At 48.0% G+C, this 21,118-nt stretch overlaps 1 protein-coding gene across 6 annotated transcripts in view; it reads right to left on the bottom strand.

Moving 5' to 3' along the window:
* LOC310692375 (uncharacterized protein) overlaps positions 1-12,061 on the bottom strand; it is a 52,691-nt gene extending 40,630 nt beyond the window's left edge. For 3 of the 6 annotated variants that reach the window (XM_083473272.1, XM_083473271.1, XM_083473273.1), the window contains exon 1: positions 7,676-7,950. In XM_083473272.1, the coding sequence (XP_083329398.1) occupies positions 7,676-7,859 (184 nt within the window). In that variant the 5' untranslated portion in view covers positions 7,860-7,950. Of the gene's footprint in view, positions 1-5,108; positions 7,574-7,675; positions 7,951-8,042; positions 8,133-8,236; positions 8,796-10,903 lie in introns of those variants that run through there. The other 3 variants (XR_014518749.1, XR_014518750.1, XR_014518748.1) reach the window with 3 other exon arrangements.
* Between the last annotated feature and the right edge of the window lie 9,057 nt (positions 12,062-21,118).

Here is a 21,118-nt window from a genome sequence, read left to right on the forward strand (position 1 = left end):
AAAATGAATGTGTTGCCAAAAATGCTATTTCTTTTTCAATCAATACCAGTCATCCTGAAAGATGAATGCTTTAAAAAATGGCAGAACGAGATTTTAAGATTTATCTGGGGGGGGGGGGCAAAAGGCCAAGGATAAAACATAAAATACTTACAGATGTAAAAGACAGAGGCGGGTTTACCCTCCCAGACCTTAAATTGTATTATGAACCTGCTTGTTTGGTATGGATCAGGGACTGGATGAGATTGGACAAGCAAAAGGCATTAGAACTAGAAGGACATGACAACAGATTTGGTTGGCATGCATACTTATAGTACGGGAAAGGGAAGATTCATAGAAGCTTTTACAACCATATAATCAGGAAATCATTAATGAGAGTATGGGAGAGATATAAAGACTTATTGGAACAAAAGACTCCGTGGTGGCTTTCACCACATGAAGCATTACTGCTCAAACCACTTGGAAAGAAAGGAAAATGGCTCACATATGCTGATTTATCAAAGGAACATGGTGGAAAATGGAAATTAAGAGATTATGATGAGATCAAAGACCACTTTCAGAGTTGGTTGCATTATCGACAACTACATGAAAAATATAAAGAAGACAGTAAGAAAGGGTTTAGTTATACTAGAGCTAGGTTTCAAACGGAAGTGATTGAAGGGAAAGTGAAACTACTGAAGGCCGCATACAGCATACTATTAGAATGGGAGATGAAAGATGAAGAGGTAAAATCAGTTATGATTAAATGGGCACAAGATGTAGGTCACAACATTATGATGGAAGATTGGGTTAAATTATGGAAAACTGACTTAAAATTTACAGATTGTTCCTTATTGAAGGAGAATTACATGAAGATGATGTACAGATGGTACACAACACCAGTGCAGTTAGGGAAAATGTACAAAACTAGTTCAAATATATGTTGGAAGTGTAAGGAAAAGGAGGGAACATTTTATCATATGTGGTGGGATTGTAAAGTAATTTTAAAAAATTGGGAAATGATATACAATGAATTGAAGAAAATGTTCCATTTAACTTTGTTAAAAAACCCAAGGCATTTTTGTTGGGGATTGTAGGGAAAGACCTGCCAAAAAAGTTGAAAAACATCTTCATGTATGCGACAACGGCCACGAGAGTTCTGGTAGCACAAGGATGGAAGACTGAAGAAACCCCAACTAAAGAATCATGGCAAGAAAAACTGGTGGATTATGCAGAACTGGCAAAATTGACATATAAGCTACGGGATAAGGATAACTGTGACTTTAAGGATGAATGGGAAACTTTCACAAAGTATTTGAAGACGCAACAATGCGAACTAGACTCCTTGGCAGGTTTTGAATAAACATTCGCAATTTTTTTACTGATAATAATTAGCTAAACAGTTGGAGGATCTATACAACTCTGTAACATGCAGAAAATAGCAATATTGGAGAAACCAAAGACTGGAACTGAGGGAAGTCGGGGGGGATGGATTTTATGGGGGGAGGGGAGGGAGGAAAAATGGGGGGGAAATAAGGATATGTTTTTGGAAAATATGTTTTGTTATAACTTTGAATAAAAAAAATTTTAAAAAAGAAAAAGAAAAGAAAGTTTGAACAGACCAGTGGTTGTAAACATAAATGAAAATTAAGTGAAGGAAACATCAGAATGGTTTATTGACTAATTAAGAAATGCAATGTGATATTAAATGATTAGTTTAGAGATAATCGCGGAGTGGACAGTGGGGTCCGGAGGGAGCACACTCTCCACCAGCAGGCAGCCACAGTCCCGTCCCCCCCTCAGGCAAGCCACGGCTGTTGGAACATCGTTCCCTCTGTCTAACCTTTTGCGGTCTCAGTAGTCAGCGGTGTCCTGTCTGTAACCTTTGTCCCTGAGACCTTTTGTCTCCTTCGTCATACACTGTGCAAGGGGAAAATGACGCGCTGGAAACAGGTGCCAAAATAACTTTGTACCACCCACGATCTCGGAACCGAAGATGTGTAAAGGTCACAGCCCAAAATGTATCTGCCTGGCTTGCATATTTGTCTCAATAAAAGGAGGCTCCACAGGGCTGGCCGGCAGCTTGCATTCAGCCCACCTCTGCGCAGCTCACATGATGATCAACATCTGTCTTGTGCCTTCACTTCAATTAGCACTCTGTGAAATTCAGAGCACAGGAAGTCACACAAAGATATATCATTTGACAATATATTTGGCTTTTTTATTATACATTGGTACCTCGGGTTAAGTACTTAATTCATTATGGAGGTCCGTACTTAACCTGAAAGTGTTCTTAACCTGAAGCACCACTTTAGCTAATGGGGCCTCCTCCTGCTGCTGTGCTGTCGGAGCACGATTTCTGTTCTCATCCTGAAGCAAAGTTCTTAACCTGAAGCACTATTTCTGGGTTAGCGGAGTATGTAACCTGAAGCGTATGTAACCTGAAGCGTATGTGTCAGAGCTGCTTCCAGATCCTAGCTCACAGAGGATCACGCTAGCCAGCGATCATTTAGTAAAAGTCTTTATTGAGTTACAGTTTCCATTCTCAAGCTGCTGCGTGCAACTCTACGTCTTATGGGTTAGACCGGCGAAGCTCCGTCTGAGTCTCCGCCCCTTGTACACCAACTTAATATCCTAGCCTTACTCCACCTTTTCCGCCTGACTGTTCTTCTCTGGGTCCCTCTGCCCCCCGGGGTCTCTTCCTTCCGGGATTCTTCTGACGCTGACCCCCCGGACCCTCCTGTCTCCTTGCGCCAGGCTTTAGGACCTGGCTCCCTTTCCGGGCTGCTTACTGCGCCACCTTCCTGTGCATTTGAACTTGGCGCGCGCGCCCAACCTTCCACTTTCCGTCTGACCGTTTCTTCGCTCCCCGATGGAGGTGTGGCCACTCCTGACTCGTGCCCTCCCTCCTGTTGTGAGCTGCCAGCGCTTGATACCTGACACCCTTCCTCTCCCCTGCTCTCTGTTGGTGACGCTGGTCCCGATTTCCAACTGCTCCCCTCTGAGCCCCCTCTGGCCCTTTCTTCCTGGGGTGTCCCCCTAGGCTCCCCCCTTGCCCTGGCCACTGGTGCTCCTTTCTGTGAATCTTCTGATTCACTGGAAAGACTCGGAGATCTCGGGTCGTCGTCATCACTCATCTTTTCTTCTGCCTCCTCCCCCTCGCTCTCTGTTTCCTCCCTTGCCCTTGCCTCTGCTCCTGAACCCCTGACAGTATGTAACACGAGGTACCACTGTATAGTAATTTGGAATGTTTTAATGTGGTTCTTATTAAATTGGAAAACTCAATAAAATATTATTTTTTAAAAAAGAGCATTAGGCAACTTATGTCACAGACCAGGAGAGGCACCAAAAGAGCATCTCTGACTGAAGGGCTTTAAATGAGGGTTAGATGACTTAACGGAGGAGAGGGCAGTCAAAGGCTACTTCTCCTGATGGAGACAACAATGCTTCAGAAAAGCGGTTGCAGGAAGTCCCAGGTGGGCAGAGGGCTCTTGGGCTCGAATGCTGCTTGTGGCTTTCCCACACACATCTGAGTGGCCCCCGGGAGAAGAGGAGGCTGGACCAGAGGGGCCCTTGGCCTGATCCTGCAAGCCCTTCTTGTGTGTTTCCTAATGCCTCCTTCCTTTCCCCTGTCCCAAGTGTCCTCTGTCTGGGCTCCAGTCCCTCCCGGGACGTGGCGGCCCCCCGGCTGCATCTCTCCTTCACTGCAAAGCAAACGGAGACATCAGCACCCCTGCCATGATGCCCATGCCCACGTCACCGCTGGCTGCCAACTGGCTGCAAGCTTGACTGGGGTCATGTACCACCTGTAAGTCATTTTCATAATATTCTCTCTTAGGGCATTACATGCCGTGAATTTCATACCTGTGGTCCGCAACTGTTCCTAGTCAGCAAACATAATATTATGTCCAACATCTTGTGCCCATTTAATCATAGCTGATTTCACCGTTTCATCCTGAGTATTCCATTTCAACAGCAAGTTATACATTCTTGACAAGTTCTTAGTTTTGGGATCTAACAGTTCTGTTTCCAGTTTTGATTTTTCCACCTGGAAGCCAATTTTATTGTCTAAATTAAAGGTCTCTCTTATTTGGTAATAATGAAGCCAATCTCGCACTTTTAGTTTCTCAAAGCTCTGCAACTTCAATTTGTCTCCTTCCTGCTCCAGAATTTCCCAATATTTCGGCCACTTGGCCTCCATATTGAGCTTTTTCTGAGCCTTCGCCTCCATTGGTGACAACCACCTTGGGGTTCTATTTTCATTCCTTGCAGGTTTTTGAGCAGAGGTGGGATGGCCATCTGCCATGGATTCTTTAGCTGAGATTCTTGCATTGCAGGGGGTTGGTCTAGATGACCCTCGGGGTCCCTTCCAACTCTACAATTCTATGATCCTATAATGTAAAGTGCATCCAATGAGCATTTAAAGCACTTGACGCCCCCAAAAGATCCTGGGCATTGCTGCTTTCCTCTCGCAGAACTACAATTCCCAGAACCCCTGACAAACTAAAATTCCCAGGATCATTTAGGGGAGGACATCTGCTTTTTAGAACAGGGAGTACCTGCAGCACACTTTCCCCAATTTCCTGGGAACCAGGAATGGGAAGCTCAAGTGCTTCTAACAGGATGACTTGACAAAGCAGGCTTATAAAATTTTGCTCCAAAAGGTGCCTCCCCTCTCTCTACTGAGCGATGGCAAGAGTCCATGGCTCTCACCTTTGGAGAACTGAGACATGGCAGAGACTGCCTTACCTTTAAGAAATACAGTTTATTCACCTGTTTACACCTTTGCATGGAGGGAGTCCAGATCTTACAGCAAAGTCCTTTCAAGAGGGATTTGTCCACCACAACAGGGCAGCCAGCCTTCCCAAGTTGGATTCCAGACTCTGCTCAAGTTGGATTCCAGACTCTGATTCCAGACTCTGCTCCTCCTCCTCTGCTCCTCCCTTGCTCAAAGCCTCAGTTTTCCTCACCACACACCATTATCCTGGATCTCTTTCAAATCCCCCCCCCCCCCCGTCTCTGTTCACACCACAGGGCAAGGGAGAAGGACTTCTTTTGCATTTCCAGTTAGGCTCTCCTTGTCCTTGAATTGTTTCTTAAAGGCCCTTTTGCATAGGGTAGCCCAGGAATTCCTCTGCAGCTTGTATTTCTCCCTTCACATCCCAAATAATCCCCAATTTGTACCATTTATTAATCTCTAGGGTTTAGTGGGATTCGCCCCTCAATCTATAACAATATTATAACTAAGGTCATTCTATTTGGATTCCCAAGGGAATGTCAAGCAGGGAGGGAGGGGGGAAGAGAGAGAGTGGAATTCTGGGGGAGAGAGACGATTGGAGGAGGCTTGGAAAGGGAGTTTGAATGTTGGTGGGGAGGCAGTTGAGAGTCGGTTGAGAGCGGTGGGTTCTGGAGGGGGGAGGTCAGCTGGGCTGGGCAGTTATTCAGCTTAGGATCAGTATGAGAGTTGTTTGACCGTGGCCAAAAAGGAACAGAGACACAGAGAGGGACTGTGAGTCTCCTGTGGAGGCCGGGGAATGTGGCAGTCCCATGCCCAGCGAAGAGGAGCTCTGCCAGCTGCCCAGGAACAGAATAATCACAATTTTGGATGGCCACAGAGCCAGGCTTGGCTTGTTTTCCTGATGCCCAGATACCTCACACCACCCTCTGAAAACACCTGGAAAGCAGCTTAACAGACCTGGGCTATGCCTGATTATCATCTTCCCAAGCAAGTTAGAAATGTAATGCTGGTGGTCAACGAAAGAAGTTTAAAGACTCTCTCAAGGCAGATCTAAAAGAAATGTAGTATAAACAATTGGGAAACGCTGGCGTGCGGGTGCTCCAATTGGAGAACAGCCTTTACCAATGGTGTCATGGACTTTGAAGACACTCGAACTCAGGACAAAAGGGAGATATAAACTAGGAGGAAGAATGTTTGGCAAACCTTCACCATGATCAACTCCCACCTGGACAGCTATGTCCCCACTGTGGAAGGACGTGTGGATCCAGAAGAAGATAGAAATTGGGGGGCTATGGCCTATTTTATGGACATGGACGTAATGGATAATCCTCACAGGAAGATGCTTTGCATGTCCACGCTCCCCCAACATCCGGTTGGTCCAACACTTCCACCATTGTGTTCCCCGAAAGGCGGCACCCACCCAGCAGGTGGAAGCGCACCTTGGGGAGGGGGATATTGTCATGGGGCAGGAATCTGCTTCACCTGCTGAACAGCAGCCTGAAGGGGGAGTGACTTTACCTGCAGCTTCAAGGACTCCAAGGAGAAAGTGCTGATGAGAACCAGCTGGCTTCAGCCTTCTTAAGCAGAGCTCCCATTAGTAGCCAGAGAAGGCAGAGAAGGAAATAAAACAGCTCCCACCCCCTTTTTTTGATACTGTTTGTTACGGAATATTATTTGATCATTGGCATATTGAAAGCAACCAGTTGCTCTGACTTCTTTATTTAATTTTAACATGCGCCAGTCATGCCGTTCTCTTTCAGTGAAGGGCACATTCAGACAGCAACTGGAACATCCCAGAAAACTTGCAAGACACCAAGCAGCATGGATTCCTCCAGCGATTTGGAAGGACTTTACAATCCAGAAAAGCAAGACTGGAATGCCACGGAAGACAGAGTTACACTCTGTCCATCACCTTGTGTGCTGGCAACTGAGACCATTCTCGGGAAATGTGGTCCTGGGGGGAAAAAATCCTGAATTTTCAGCATTAAGCCTTGATCCAGAAGTCACCTTGAGACCTGCTTACTCATATCAAAGTTCAAATGTTCAGAGAAGTGCTTCAGCAGGATTCCTCAAGCGATTTGGAAGGACTTTGCAATCCAGAAAAGCAAGACTGGAATGCCACGGAAGACGGAGTCTCGCTCTGTGTCCATCACCTTGTGTGCTGGCAATGGAGACCATTCTCTGGAAGCGTGGTCCTGTGGAGGAAGGAGGACTTGGTATCCTCCTGGCAGAGGTGGGGAATGCCCAATGCCCCTGCCCTGACATTATTGCCAAAGAAAGCTTGGCCAACCCACTTCCGGACGAGAGCATGAGAGCAGAAAGGTTCTTCTTCCATTCTCTGTTGACACTCAACTTGTAGGGTGTTCTCCCAGCCCCATGGAAATCTTTCCTTCCTCTTACCTGTTCTTTTTATAAGGGTGGCTTTGGCAACAGCCACAGGGGACAATGTTCCTACAATTCCCCAAACATATTTCAGAAGGATCCCTTCCTTCTTTCTGCCCCAGTACCTGAGGGTCGTCACGTCTCTCCAGGGATTTGGCCAGAACAATGTACACATTGGGGAAAGGTTCCCTTCCTGCAAAGAAAATGGAGCAATCAGCAAGTGCCTGGCTCCCAGCCATGCTAGCACCAGTCTGGGGCAGGAGGGTGGGAGACATGGGAAGGAAGCAATCCTATAATATAATATAGGGCACTCAATTGGCATTTCCACCTACCTGAACTCTGAGCCTTTCCACACTTTGCCTCCCTGCGGGGGTCTTTGTCCTTCCCTCTGTCCCAGTACCTCTGGGGTGAGAGGCCTTTGTCTGGGCTCCAGTCCCTCCCGGGATGCAGCGGCTCCCAGGCTGAACCTTCTCCTCCCTGCAAAACAAACGGAGACATCAGCAGGCGCCTGACTCCCAGCCCCACTAGCCCCAGTCTGGGGCAGGAGGGGGGACCTGGGAAGGGGGCATTTCCTCCTACCTGATCTTATTAGCTGCCCCAACCTGTACTCCTCCATACGGGCATCTGGGATCCGTCCCGGCCGGCCTGGCACAGAGGCAGCAGCGAAAGTCTCCCCTGGCTCTGGAATAACTCTGGAGGTGCTTTTGATGGGTGGAAACCTTGGCTGCTGCTTCTGTGCCAAGTAGGGCCAGGAAGGAGCCATGCCCGCACGGGGAACGGATGGAGGGTGAGGCAGGCGAGGATCAGGGGCCGGGAACCGCCATGACAGTCTGTTGTTAATAATCCTGGCGCTGGAGCCTTATCCCTGGAGGTGTGACCCTGGGGAGGAAGCAGGACATCATATGAGAATGGGTCCCTGATGGGCCACAAACAATGGAAGGACCCCATTGTTCCCTCTGCCCCAGTACCTGAGGGTCGTCACATATCTCCAGGGATTTGACCAGAACAAAGTATATGTTGGGGAAAGGCTCCCTCCCTGCAAAGAAAACGGAGACATCAGCAGGCGCCTTGCTCCCAGCCACATTAGCCCTAGTCTGGGGCAAGAGGGTGGGGGGCCTGGGAAGGGGCATTTCCTCCTACCTGATCTTATCAGCTGCCCCAACCTGACCTGCTCCGTACGGGCATCTGGGCTCCGTCCTGGCTGGCTTGGCACAGAGGCAGCAGCCCAAGTCTCCCCCGGCTCCGGAATAAATCTGGAGGTGTTCTTGATGGGGCGAAACCTTGGCTGCTACTTCTGCGCCAAGTAGGGCCGGGAAGGAGCCATGCCCGCACGCGGAACGGATGGAGGGTGAGGCAGGCGAGGATCAGGGGCCGGGAACCTTCATGATAGTTTCTTCATAATAATCCTGGCCCTGGAGCCTCATCCCTGGAGGTGTGGCCCTGTGGAGGAAGCAGGACATCATATGAGAATGGGCCTCTGATGGGCCCAAAACTATGGAAGGACCCCTTTGTTCCCTCTGCCCCAGTACCTGAGGGTCGTCACGTCTCTCCAGGGATTTGACCAGAACAAAGTATATGTTGGGGAAAGGCTCCCTCCCTGCAAAGAAAATGGAGACATCAGCAGGCTCCTAGCTCCCAGCCACACTAGCCCAGTCTGGGGCAGGAGGGGGGGACCTGGGAAGGGGGCATTTCCTCCTACCTGATCTTATCAGCTGCCCCAACCTGACCTGCTCCGTACGGGCGTCTGGGCTCCGTCCCGGCCGGCTTGGCACAGAAGCAGCAGCCAAAATCTCCCCCGGCTCCAGAATAACTGGAGGTGTTCTTGATGGGGCGAAACCTTGGCTGCTACTTCTGCGCCAAGTAGGGCTGGGAAGGAGCCATGCCCGCACGGGGAACGGATGGAGGGTGAGGCAGGCGAGGATCAGGGGCCGGGAACCGCCGTGATGGTCTGTTGTTCTTCGTCCCGGGAGCAGGCGCTGGAGCCTCATCCCTGGAGGCGTGGTCCTGTGGAGGAAGCAGGAAGCATCTGATGAGAAGGGGCTGGGGCGGATGAAAAACTACTGCCCCTTTTTGATGACCCCCCCAAAAGAAGTTCCACAAGGACCGCCACGATGGTATCTCTTCGTCCCTGGAGCAGGTGCTGGAGCCTCATCCCTGGAGATGTGGCCCTGTGGAGGAAGCAGGACATCATATGAGAATGGGCCTCAGATGGGCCAAAAACTATGGAAGGACCCCTTTGTTCCCTCTGTCCCAGTACCTGAGGGTCGTCACATCTCTCCAGGGATTTGTCCAGAACAAAGTATGGGGAAAGGCTCCCTCCCTGCAAAGAAAACGGAGACATCAGCAAGTGCCTAGCTCCCAGCCACATTAGCCCCAGTCTGGGGCAGGAGGGTGGGGGGCCTGGGAAGAGGCATTTCCTCCTACCTGATCTTATTAGCTGCCCCAACCTGTACTCCTCCCTACGGGCATCTGGGCTCCGTCCCGGCCGGCCTGGCACAGAAGCAGCAGCCAAAGTCACCTCCCTCTCTGAAATAAATTGAGATGCTGCTTTAATCGGAGTAAACTTCGGCTGCTGCTTCTGCGCCAAACAGGGCTGGGAAGAAGCCATGCCCGCATGGAGAAGGGGCATTGGAGAACAGGTGCGAAGGTTGTCAGCCGGGAACCGTCGGGATGTTCTCTCTCCCATCATGAGCTGGAGCCTCATCCCTGGAAGCGTGGCCCTTTGGAGTAAGCAGGACATCATATGAGAATGGGCAGTGATGGGCCAAAAGCTACATCTTTGCACTGTCACCCAATGCCTCTTCCTTCCACGCTCTGGAATTTGTCTTTGGGGAATCCTCAAGCTGTTTTTTTAATTAAAAAAGAAGGGGGAAAGGACAGTGGTCGAGGACAATTGGAGCTGTAATCAGCCAACCCCTATAGGTAGGTCCCCAGTCCCCAAACCCGCCTTATCAGTATATGCCTTTTTTCAGAAATGCACCCAGAGCATGAACACGTACACTCAACTTGTAGGTGTTCTCCCCGCCCCATGCAAAGGTTCCCTTCGTCTTACCTGTTCATTTTGGGGGAGGCTTGGGCAGCAGCCACAGCGGTGCACGATCGAGATCCTGCAAGAAAGAGGGGATATTTGCAGCAGGGGAGAACTCAACGCTATGCACTGCTTCTTGGGCTCGAATCCTGCTGCTGCTTTCGCAGTGGCATCTCGGTGACCCCTGGGAGAAAAGATGGTCTGTTGTTCTTCGTCCCGGGAGCAGGCGCTGGAGCCTCATCCCTGGAGGTGGAGGAAGCAGGAAGCATCTGATGAGAAGGGGCTGGGGCGGCTGAAAAACTACTGCCCCATTTTTGATGACCCCCCAAAAGAAGTTCCACAAGGACCCCTTCCTTCTGTCCCAGTACCTGATGTTCGCCACGTCCCTCCAGGGATTTCGCCAGTACGATGTAAACGTTGGGGAAAGGCCCCCTCTGCAAAGGAAACGGAGACATCAGCAAGTGCCTGGCTCCCAGCCATGCTAGCACCAGTCTGGCGCATGAGGGTGGAAGACATGGGAGACATGGGAGACATGGGAAGGAAGCATTCCTGTAATATAGGGCACTTAATTGGCATTTCCACTTACCTGAAGTGGGAGCCTTTCGCCCCTTGTTCTGGCCGGCCTCTCGCCTAAGGAAGAAACAAGCTCAGTCTGATTGGTTGGAGGAGTTCCAGATAAATATATAGATGATAATATGTATATATTTCATTCCAAGGTTCATTATGGTAACTGAGACCACCAGTTGAGGTTGGCTAGAATCTCAGGCATTTCCACTTACCTGATCTTAGCAGCTCTTCCCACTTGGCCTCCGTATGGGCTTCTTGGCTCCGTCTCAGCCAGACTAGCACAGAAGCAGAATCCAAAGTCTCCTCCCTCTCCGGAATAACTCTTGATGTGCTTTTAATGGGAGGAAACCTTGACTGCTGTTTCTGCGCCAAGTAGGGCCAGGAAGGAGCCATGCCCGCACGGAGAACGGACAGAGGGGGAGGCATGCGAGGGTCAGGGGCCGGGAACCGCCGGAATGTTCTCTCGCCCTTCATCCCGGAAGCCAGAGATGGAGCCTCATCCCTGGAGGTGTGGCCTTGTGGAGGAAGCAGGATACAGTAAGGGCTCTCATATGAATGGGCTCTCACTTTTCTTGGAGTCCCCAATTATCATGTTGTCACCCCATTCTGCTGGTTAAACTCACAGTGCATAAAATGGCTGGAGGCTCCTGAGTTTTTAATGCTTTCAGCTGTACTTTGCATCCATCTGGGAACTGTAGCGCCGGACGCGAGCTGAGACTGGGAATATCCACTCAAAGTTTAAGGAACCTCTTTTCAAAGGGTCACATGCAGTGATGGTGCAAAGAAATAATACAAAATAAATCTCACTACGCTCCTGCCCTGTGTGAGCCAAAGCACTCTAGAGACCTTTCCCTTGAAATGATAGGCTGTGTACCCACCACACCTTTGGTGCTCATCCCCACTTCCCCTTGGGTCGTGTGCCCAGCAAGCTCAGGTGTGTTAACAGATTTGCCCTTTGCTAGACGGGCCAGCCAGGTTTGCAAAAGTCAGCCCAGGAATTCCTTGTCTGGCACAGTTGTGCAGCCTGTACTTTCATTGATATCCCAATTAATCAAAATTCTGCAGTTGATCAATTTCTACAGCTTAGTTGGGTTGGGGTCTCCTGCAAATCTATAACAGTATTTTTCCTGTACAGTTTTTAATCCCTGTATTGTTGTGACCTGATTCATGATTATAAAGTAAGTAAAGCTTATTTTTAAAGTTCCCAGGTTGATGCCTGATTCTTAAGTGAGGCAAAGGGAGGGAAGGCAGCTAGCTTCATAGCTGGACTTGCTCAAAACAAGGTTTTGCAGTCTAATTCCTATCCTTTTAAGTTTGCTGTCAAGGATGAGATTTTTTAAGGACCAGGTGGCAACCCTTCTTCAGGTATACAGGACCCACACTGTGAATTGTGCTCACAAAGGTACAGGGAGCCATCATAGATCCTTTAGGACTGGTGTTCTGTGGTCGCAGCGGCTGCTCCCAGTCCCCAATCCAGCTGTTGCTACATCTGCTAGCTCCTCTCAGATATGCCTGAGCCAATCTGTTCTGAGGGGAATCCCTTCCTGTCCTCCAATATATGGTCATCTGTTAGAGCTTGAGCAGGACCAAACCCCATCTCCCAGGCGTCCCCCTTGAAGGCAAGGCACAATCCTGGGACCCTCAGCACCCAACGGTTTTCCATTTCCAAGGCACGGGGTCCCTCCCCAACTCAAGAACGGGGCATCTGAGCTCCTCCCACCTTTCTGGTTCCTCCTCATGACTGAGTTCCTAGGACTCCACGGATCTCTGCTAATGGGAGCTATTCCCAGAGCCCCTAACAAACTACAGTTCCCAGGATCATGGGGGGGTGGGGAGATATCTGCTTTTTAGAACAGGAATGAGGAACCTGCAGCTTCCTCACACCCATTTCCTTGGAACCCAGAATGGGATGTTGAAGTGCTTCTTCTAACAGGATGATTGCAGGGAGCAGCAGTGCTTTTTATGTTCTGGACTTCCATTCCAGCACCTTAATTATATATATATATATATATATATATATATATATATATATATATATATATATATTGCCCAACTTCCGCCTGCTTTTCCCCTGCTGGTTGGTAAAAGAGTCTCCCCCCCCCCCCCCCGATCAATGAAGCTAAGATGGCTTGCTGCTGCACGCCAGGGAAGGGCCACCATTGCCTGCTGCAGTGGTCACCTCGTGTGTAAAGAGAGGGATGCTGATTGGGAAGCAGTGCAAGAAGAAGCGGTCAGCTTCTGGGATGCTGATTCCTGGACATCTTGCAGCTGTGTGGATACAGGAATGGGTGGGCAAAGAAATAAAGCTGCCATTCGGGGATATCTTTATCAGCGCCACCTGCAAAGTCACAATGTGGTGAATAAGACTTGGGAATACCCAGGAATGTTTCTCTGAGTGAACTGGAGGGGAAGCAGAGTAACAGGCTGGGGTGCAGTGGGGAGGGAAAGTGGGAATGATGGAAAAGCTCAAAAGTGATGCAGGACTGCAGGAGGTGTAACGCAGACTTAAGATGAGACTTAAGCAGGGCCAGAACCTCAGCCACTTGGCTTCCTGGCGCAGCTGAAGCAGGCCGCACTAAAAAGAAGCAAAAGAAACAGGACAATGGGAGTTGAAGTCGGACATCACCTGTAGGAGGAAGCCCAGCTCCCAAACCCATCGTACTAGTGTAAGCCTTTTTTCAGAAATGCATCCAAAGCATGAACACATACGCTCAACTTGTAGAGGGTTCTCCCCTCCCCATGCAAATTTCCCCTTCCTCTTACCTGCTCTTTTCAAAAGGGAGGCTTTGGTAGCAGCCATGGTGAGAGAAGACAGGAGATCCTGGAAGAAAGAAGGGATCTTTGAAGCAGGGGAGAATTCGGCGCTAAGGGCTGCTTCAAGCGAAGAATCCCTGAACACGTGAAAGGCCTGTCACAGAATGAACGCCAGGGACAAAACGTCCCCTCAGCCGCCCATCCAGCTGTCACACCCACCCCAGGGACTTAAAGGACATCTCACTGCTGAGCTCACAAGAGCCACCTTTTTGCAGAAACAATCAGATGAGCAGGAGATGCAGCAGATGAGCATCTCTGACTGCATGGCTTGAAATGAAGGTTAGGCAACTTAACGGAGGAGAGGGCAGCCAAAGGCTACTAGCCCTGACAGATCTGTTCTGCCAACACAGTCAGAGGCCCAGCCTCCTCTTTCCCCAGGGGCCACCCATTTGCCCGTAGGAATGCCACAAGCAGGATTCGAGCACAAGAGCCCTCTGCCCACCTCAGACTTCCTGCAACTGCATTTCTGAAGCTTGGTTGTCTCCAACCACAGAAACACAGCAGAGCCATCAGGGAGACGTGAATGAGATAGTAGCCCCAGAATATGAGAGATCAAATCAAACAATAAGGTTGGAGGATGGATGGCGGCTAACAGATTGAGATTGAATCCTGACAAGACAGAAGTACTGTTTTTGGGGGACAGGGGGCGGGCAGGTGTGGAGGATTCCCTGGTCCTGAATGGGGTAACTGTGCCCCCTGAAGGACCAGGTGCGTAGCCTGGGAGTCATTCTAGACTCACAGCTGTCCATGGAGGCGCAGGTCAATTCTGTGTCCAGGGCAGCTGTTTACCAGCTCCATCTGGTACGCAGGCTGAGACCCTATCTGCCTGCGGACTGCCTCGCCAGAGTGGTGCATGCTCTGGTTATCTCCCGCTTGGACTACTGCAATGCACTCTGCATGGGGCTACCTTTGAAGGTGACCTGGAAACTACAACTAATCCAGAATGCGGCAGCTAGACTGATGACTGGGAGCAGCCGCCAAGACCATATAACACTGGTCTTGAAAGACCTACATTGGCTCCCACTACGTTTCCGAGCACAATTCAAAGTGTTGGTACTGACCTTTAAAGCCCTAAACGGCCTTGGTCCAGTATATCTGAAGGAGCGTCTCCACCCCCATCGTTCTACCCGGACACTGAGGTCCAGCACCGAGGGCCTTCTGGCGGTTCCCTCACTGCGAGAAGCCAAGTTACAGGGAACCAGGCAGAGGGCCTTCTCGGTAGTGGTGCCCTCCTTGTGGAACGCCCTTCTACCAGATGTCAAAGAGAACGACAACTACCAGACTTTTAGAAGACATTTGAAGGCAGCCCTGCTTAGGGAAGCTTTTAATGTTTGATGTCTTACAGTATTTTAATATTTCTTTGGAGGCCGCCCAAAGTGGCTGGGGAAGCCCAGCCAGATGGGCGGGGTATAAATAAATTATTATTATTATTATTATTATTATTATTATTATTATTATTATTATTATTATTATTATGGTCCAATGAAGGGAAATTACCAAACTACTTTTTTGATATAGTAAGGCATATGGAGTTAATATAGCTATGTAGATTAAAACATCTAACAGAGCGCAACTATACTTTCCATTCAAGTTTAACAAAATAATTCCAGTAGACCAGATTTGGTGTGGGCGTCCAGAGATTTGGGGGGGTGAAAAGGGGTGAACAAGGTGGAGATCCAACCAAGACCCATCTCAGACCACAATTTGGTGCTCCTGGATCCAGCTCTGGCACCAGAGTCATAGAATCATAGAATCATAGAATCAGAGTTGGAAGAGACCACAAGGGCCATCAAGTCCAACCCCCTGCCAAGCAGGAAACACCATCAGAGCACTCCTGACATATGGTTGTCAAGCCTCTGCTTAAAGACCTCCAAAGTAGGAGACTCCACCACACTCCTTGGCAGCAAATTCCACTGTCGAACAGCTCTTACTGTCAGGAAGTTCTTCCTAATGTTTAGGTGGAATCTTCTTTCTTGTAGTTTGGATCCATTGCTCCGTGTCCGCTTCTCTGGAGCAGCAGAAAACAACCTTTCTCCCTCCTCTATGTGACATCCTTTTATATATTTGAACATGGCTATCATATCACCCCTTAACCTCCTCTTCTCCAGGCTAAACATGCCCAGCTCCCTTAGCCGTTCCTCATAAGGCATCGTTTCCAGGCCTTTGACCATTTTGGTTGCCCTCCTCTGGACACGTTCCAGTTTGTCAGTGTCCTTCTTGAACTGGGGTGCCCAGAACTGGACACAGTACTCCAGGTGAGGTCTGACCAGAGCAGAATACAGTGGCACTATTACTTCCCTTGATCTAGATGCTATACTCCTATTGATGCAGCCCAGAATTGAATTGGCTTTTTTAGCTGCCGTGTCACACTGTTGGCTCATGTCAAGTTTGTGGTCAACCAAGACTCCTAGATCCTTTTCACATGTACTGCTCTCAAGCCAGGTGTCACCCATCTTGTATTTGTGCCTCTCATTTTTTTTGCCCAAGTGCAATACTTTACATTTCTCCCTGTTAAAATTCATCTTGTTTGTTTTTGCCCAGTTCTCTAATTTGTCAAGGTCGTTTTACGTTACCTCAGCAGCTTGGAGTGCGCTTAACCAGCTTGGGTTGTCAAAACTACATTTATGGAGCTAGTCTTACCTTGTAGTCCATGTGCCGCTAACCTCCAGACTGGATCACTGCAACGTGTTTGATGGGCTGCTGCTGCTGCTGGGCTTTGTCCATAAACTGTAGTTAGCGCATAAGACTCGCTGGCAGAACATCACTGTCATGCTGCTGAAAGACTTGCACCGGCTACCAGTTAGCTACTGGGAGAAGTTCAAGCTGCTGGTGTTCAAAGCCTATACATCTTGGGACCAAGCTATCTAAAGGGTTGTCTTACCCCTGGGATTTTTGTAAACTAAAGCAAGCAAGCGGTTTCCATTCCTGACCTCTGACAAACATGCCATTGTGCTCCTGTTTCTGACAGTAATCTCCCTGGTCACAATCCTTCTTGCATACCTGCCATGCAATTAAGACACAGCTGTATATCGCCTCTATAAAACACACACATAATCTCTCCTCAAGCATAAGCTGAAGGAAAGCGATGGCAAAGAATACATACGAAAAAGTTGTTTCTGGTCTCAAGTTGGAAAAATGGAAATCTAGCCAACAAATTAAGTTTGCAGGATTACTTTTGCATCAGTAAGAATGGGGTTCACAGACTTGCTATGTAAATGATTGAATTTCTACCAGGCAGCTCACACATGTTATATCCAGGGTCTATGAAAAAAACAAATATTCCAAAGAGATCATCCAATTACTTACATGTCTAGCAGTGTTTAAAACAAATCTGGCTGGCTTGCATGCATATTTGTTGGGAACCCGGGTGGCCTTTTGCTCCACAAATATACTTTTAATAATCTCCCACCATACATTTTATTTTTAATAAAAATGGAGGAAATTAAGGACAGATACATTGTTATTTTAACAGTAAGGTTCCTTCAACAATGGAAACAACCATATTTCACATAATGCATTTTTAAAATCTCATAGAACCTCCCTTTTAAATCTAATAAAATCATCTTATCAGTTATTTTTCATAATATTGCTGGTTTTCTGCCCCAACAGTAGCAATCGGGGGGGGGGGGATGAGGGTGAGGCTTGAGTACTGCTCACAGTGCATGCATGTTCCCATCTACTCAGAGGTAAGTCATATAGCATTTGATGGCCCTTACCCTCCTTTGAGTGCGTATAGGACTGCAGCCTGAAGCATGTATTTTGTGATCATGCTCTTCATATGGTTTATGACTCAATTTTTTCCCATTTAAAAATAGCTCATTTGCCACAGCATATATTTCAAACGTTCTCATAATCTTGAAAACACATCATACACTCCAATCTCATTAAATGTGTGGGTCCATTTTGTATAAATATGTTGACCATATTTCCCAGTCCCTTCACATTTAAAGTAATTACATTGATGTCAGTACATTTCCAAGCACAATTCAAAGTGTTGGTGCTGACCTTTAAAGCCCTAAATGGCCTCAGTCCAGTATACCTGAAGGAGCATCTCCACCCCCATCATTCTGCCCAGACACTAAGGTCCAGCTCAAGGGCCTTCTGGCAGTTCCCTCCCTGTGAGAAGTGAGGTTACAGGGAACCAGGCAGAGGGCCTTCTTGGTGGTGGCACCCACCCTGTGGAACACCCTCCCACAAGATGTCAAAGAGAAAAACAATTATCAGACTTTTAGAAGACATCTGAAGGCAGCCCTGTTTAGGGAAGCTTTTAATGTTTAATAGGTTATTGCATTTTAATGTTCTGTTGGGAGCTGCCCAGAGTGGCTGGGGAAACCCAGCCAGATGGGCAGGGTATAAATAAATTATTATTATTATTATTATTATTATTATTATTATTATTATTATTCTCATTCTGACAAGTGGTTATTAACTATTCCCCCCATTAAGTTGTTCTATAAAATTATTATCATTATGGCAGATACTGGCAGGCGACTGCCCTTGCTGTGCAGGCAATGTCAGCAAAGCAGGTTCTTGGACGCTAGTTTCTAAGATTTCCTGTGCTAAGGATCTACAGTTCCCAAGTCCCTGATCCGTGCTGCTTTTAAGCATCCCATATACTGCATGCAGTTGCTGCTTCTTCTCTGCAGGCAGATGTGCCGTTACATACACTGCTAAGGCCTTCAGCTCCTGCCATGAGTCAGCAGGAGTTTCTGGGCGAATCAGTGCAGAATATGCAGTAAAACGAGGATCTCCAGTGAGCAGTGATCCTACTGCCCTATGTGGTGAGCCAATTCCCAATCCTCAAGCTCCCTCCTTGAGGGCCAGGCTGATGTTGTGACCATACGTGCGCCATTGTAATGCCCCCCCCCAAATGAATCAGAGATGTTCCTTACCAAAGGGTACTGGAGTGTGCTTGTGTTGTTTCTTATTTCGATGGATAATTCCTTATGTGGGGTGGTACTGAGGATAATGGGTTCTCGTGATGACTCCTTGGATTCTAAAATTAATTGTAGAAGAAGAGAAGAGTTTGGATTTGATATCCCGCCTTTCACTCCCTTTAAGGAGTCTCAAAGCGGCTAACATTCTCCTTTCCCTTCCTCCCCCACAACAAACACTCTGTGAGGTGAGTGGGGCTGAGAGACTTCAGAGAAGTGTGACTGGCCCAAGGTCACCCAGCAGCTGCAGGTGGAGGAGCGGAGACGCGAACCCGGTTCCCCAGATTACGAGACTACCGCTCTTAACCACTACACCACACTGGCTCCTTAGTAGTACTTTGGAACTCTGCAGAAATCTTTAAAAGACTAGATTTCAAAAGTTCAAGTCTTTCTAGAATCCCTTGTTGCTCTTCCATTGGGAAGTCTTTAAAAGAGCCTTTCAGATTCGGCTCCAGGTCACAGCAACAAGGTTCAAACATAGAAAGAGTAGGAACTACCAACATGAGGTTGTGTGAACTTTTAAGATCTCTCCCCACTTCCCATAATACATTTTTCAACAGCATCATCGATACATCACAATTATGTCACAAAGGAGGAGTGTTTGGCATGTAGATACATGAGTCTGTAACTTCAGTTCCCACCACCTTTTTACTACCCTCTTCCCCAAAGAACAATAAAAGTATGTACACATCCCCCCAGCTGCAAGGCTTTTCTGCCGCTTCTCCTTTGAACGTATCAGGATTCAATCCACCATCCCGATGGATTTCTGTCTGGGGTATGTGCTGCCCTTGATCACCTCCTGCCTCCTATTGTGTGGCTAAATTCACACCTTGGCCTTATGCTTAAGGGATTATGGAGGCAGGGGCAGGGGCCATGGCAGGGGCCATTAGCCCTTGGAACCAAATTCAAACTGTTGAATTTTGGAGATTATTTGATTCTATATTGGATAGTCAGAGGAAACAGAGGAAACATGGCATCCGCTTATTGCTACCATTTTATAGCGGGTTATATAACCTGCGGGTTGCCATCTGATTGGATTTTATTTTGATCCTAATCTGATTTGAGGATGTATTTTAATTGATGGTCTGATTTTATGTGAATGTGTTATACATTTGATGTTAGCCGCTCTGAGCCCGGCTTCGGCTGGGGAGGGCGGGATATAAATAAAATTTATTATTCTTATTGTTGTTGTTGTTGTTGTTATAGACTGCTTTTCTGAGCCTCTTTGCTGTTGTGCAAAAGGTCGCTGACCTGGCTTTAGTTTGAGGCTGTGGTGGGGACCTGGGATTTTTTGGGAGTTGTTAACTTTAACTGGTTTTAACACAACTATTTCCCACCACTGAATCTCTGTTGTTGGTGGAACACTGAGCGAGGATTCCAAAGCTGACCTCAGTTGGTGAGCAGGTTTATAGGGGATGCAGTTTCTCAGTTACCCTAGTCCCCAAGCCATTTATGGCTCTATAGGTAATAGTCAGTCCCATTAACTGGGCCTTGAAACAAACTGGAAAGCCGTGTAACTTGAACAAGACTGGTGTGCAGTGCCGGATTTACCTATAAGCTAAACCAGAGCCTAGGGCTTGCCGACCAGAAGGTCGGCGGTTCGAATCCCCGGGACGGGGTGAGCTCCCGTTGCTCGGTCCCTGCTCCTGCCAACCTAGCAGTTTGGAAGCACGTCAAAGTGCAAGTAGATAAATAAGTAAACTGGCGGGAAGGTAAACGACGTTTCCTTGCACTGCTCTGGTTCGCCAGAAGCAGCTTAATCATGCTGGCCACATGACCCAGAAGCTGTATGCCAGCTCCCTCAGCCAGTAAATCAAGATGAGTGGTGTAACCCCAGAGTCGACTGTGACTGGACCTAATGGCCAGGGGTCCCTTTACCTTTACCTAAACAAGCTATAGCTTAGGGCCACACTCTCTTCGGGGCCCAAAAAAATTTTAAAGGAAAAAAAACTGGATGTACATTTCCAAAATATAAGATAAAAAACAAATAAAATAAAATTTATATACAGCAACAGTGTTTTGTGTTGTGTAGGCTCCTGCGATGTAAGTAATGTGCCCCACCTGCTCCCTAAAATATCACATATAAAGGGCCCCATTACCTTCAGTAGTTTAGGGCCTCATCAATTCTAAATCCAGCCCTGCTGATGTGATATGGTCAGAATACTTAACTGAAATTATTTTGGCTGCAGCATTTTTTACCAGTTGCATTTTTTGAACAGCCAAGGACAACCCCATGTACACCCACATTAGATTCCCATAGCCATACTAAGTTACAGCGTGGAGCATGTATAAGAGTGACCAGATCTGCTTTTCTATATGGGGTTGTCAGAAACAGGAGGATACATGGCACCCACTCATTGCTGCAAGTTTATAGGCTGCTTTTCTGGGCCCTCTTGGCTGTTGTGTGTGTATGGCGCTTGTGTAAACGGTCCTGATCCTGGCCTTAGCTGGAGGCTGTGGTGGGGACTTCGCCCCGCATTCCTGGTTTGAACGCAGGGCTCCCCAAAAATGCCTCACAAGAATCTGCAATGAGAAAATGGGCACAAGATATAGGACATAATATTATGTTTGCTGACTGGGAGAAGTTGTGGACCACCGGGATTAAATTCACGGCATGTAATGCCCTAAGAGAGAATATTATGAAAATGATGTACAGGTGGTACATGACTCCAGTCAAGC

The sequence above is a fragment of the Podarcis liolepis genome, assembly GCF_965112155.1.
Source record: "Podarcis liolepis genome assembly, chromosome: 13".
Classification (NCBI taxonomy): Eukaryota; Metazoa; Chordata; class Lepidosauria; order Squamata; family Lacertidae; genus Podarcis; species Podarcis liolepis.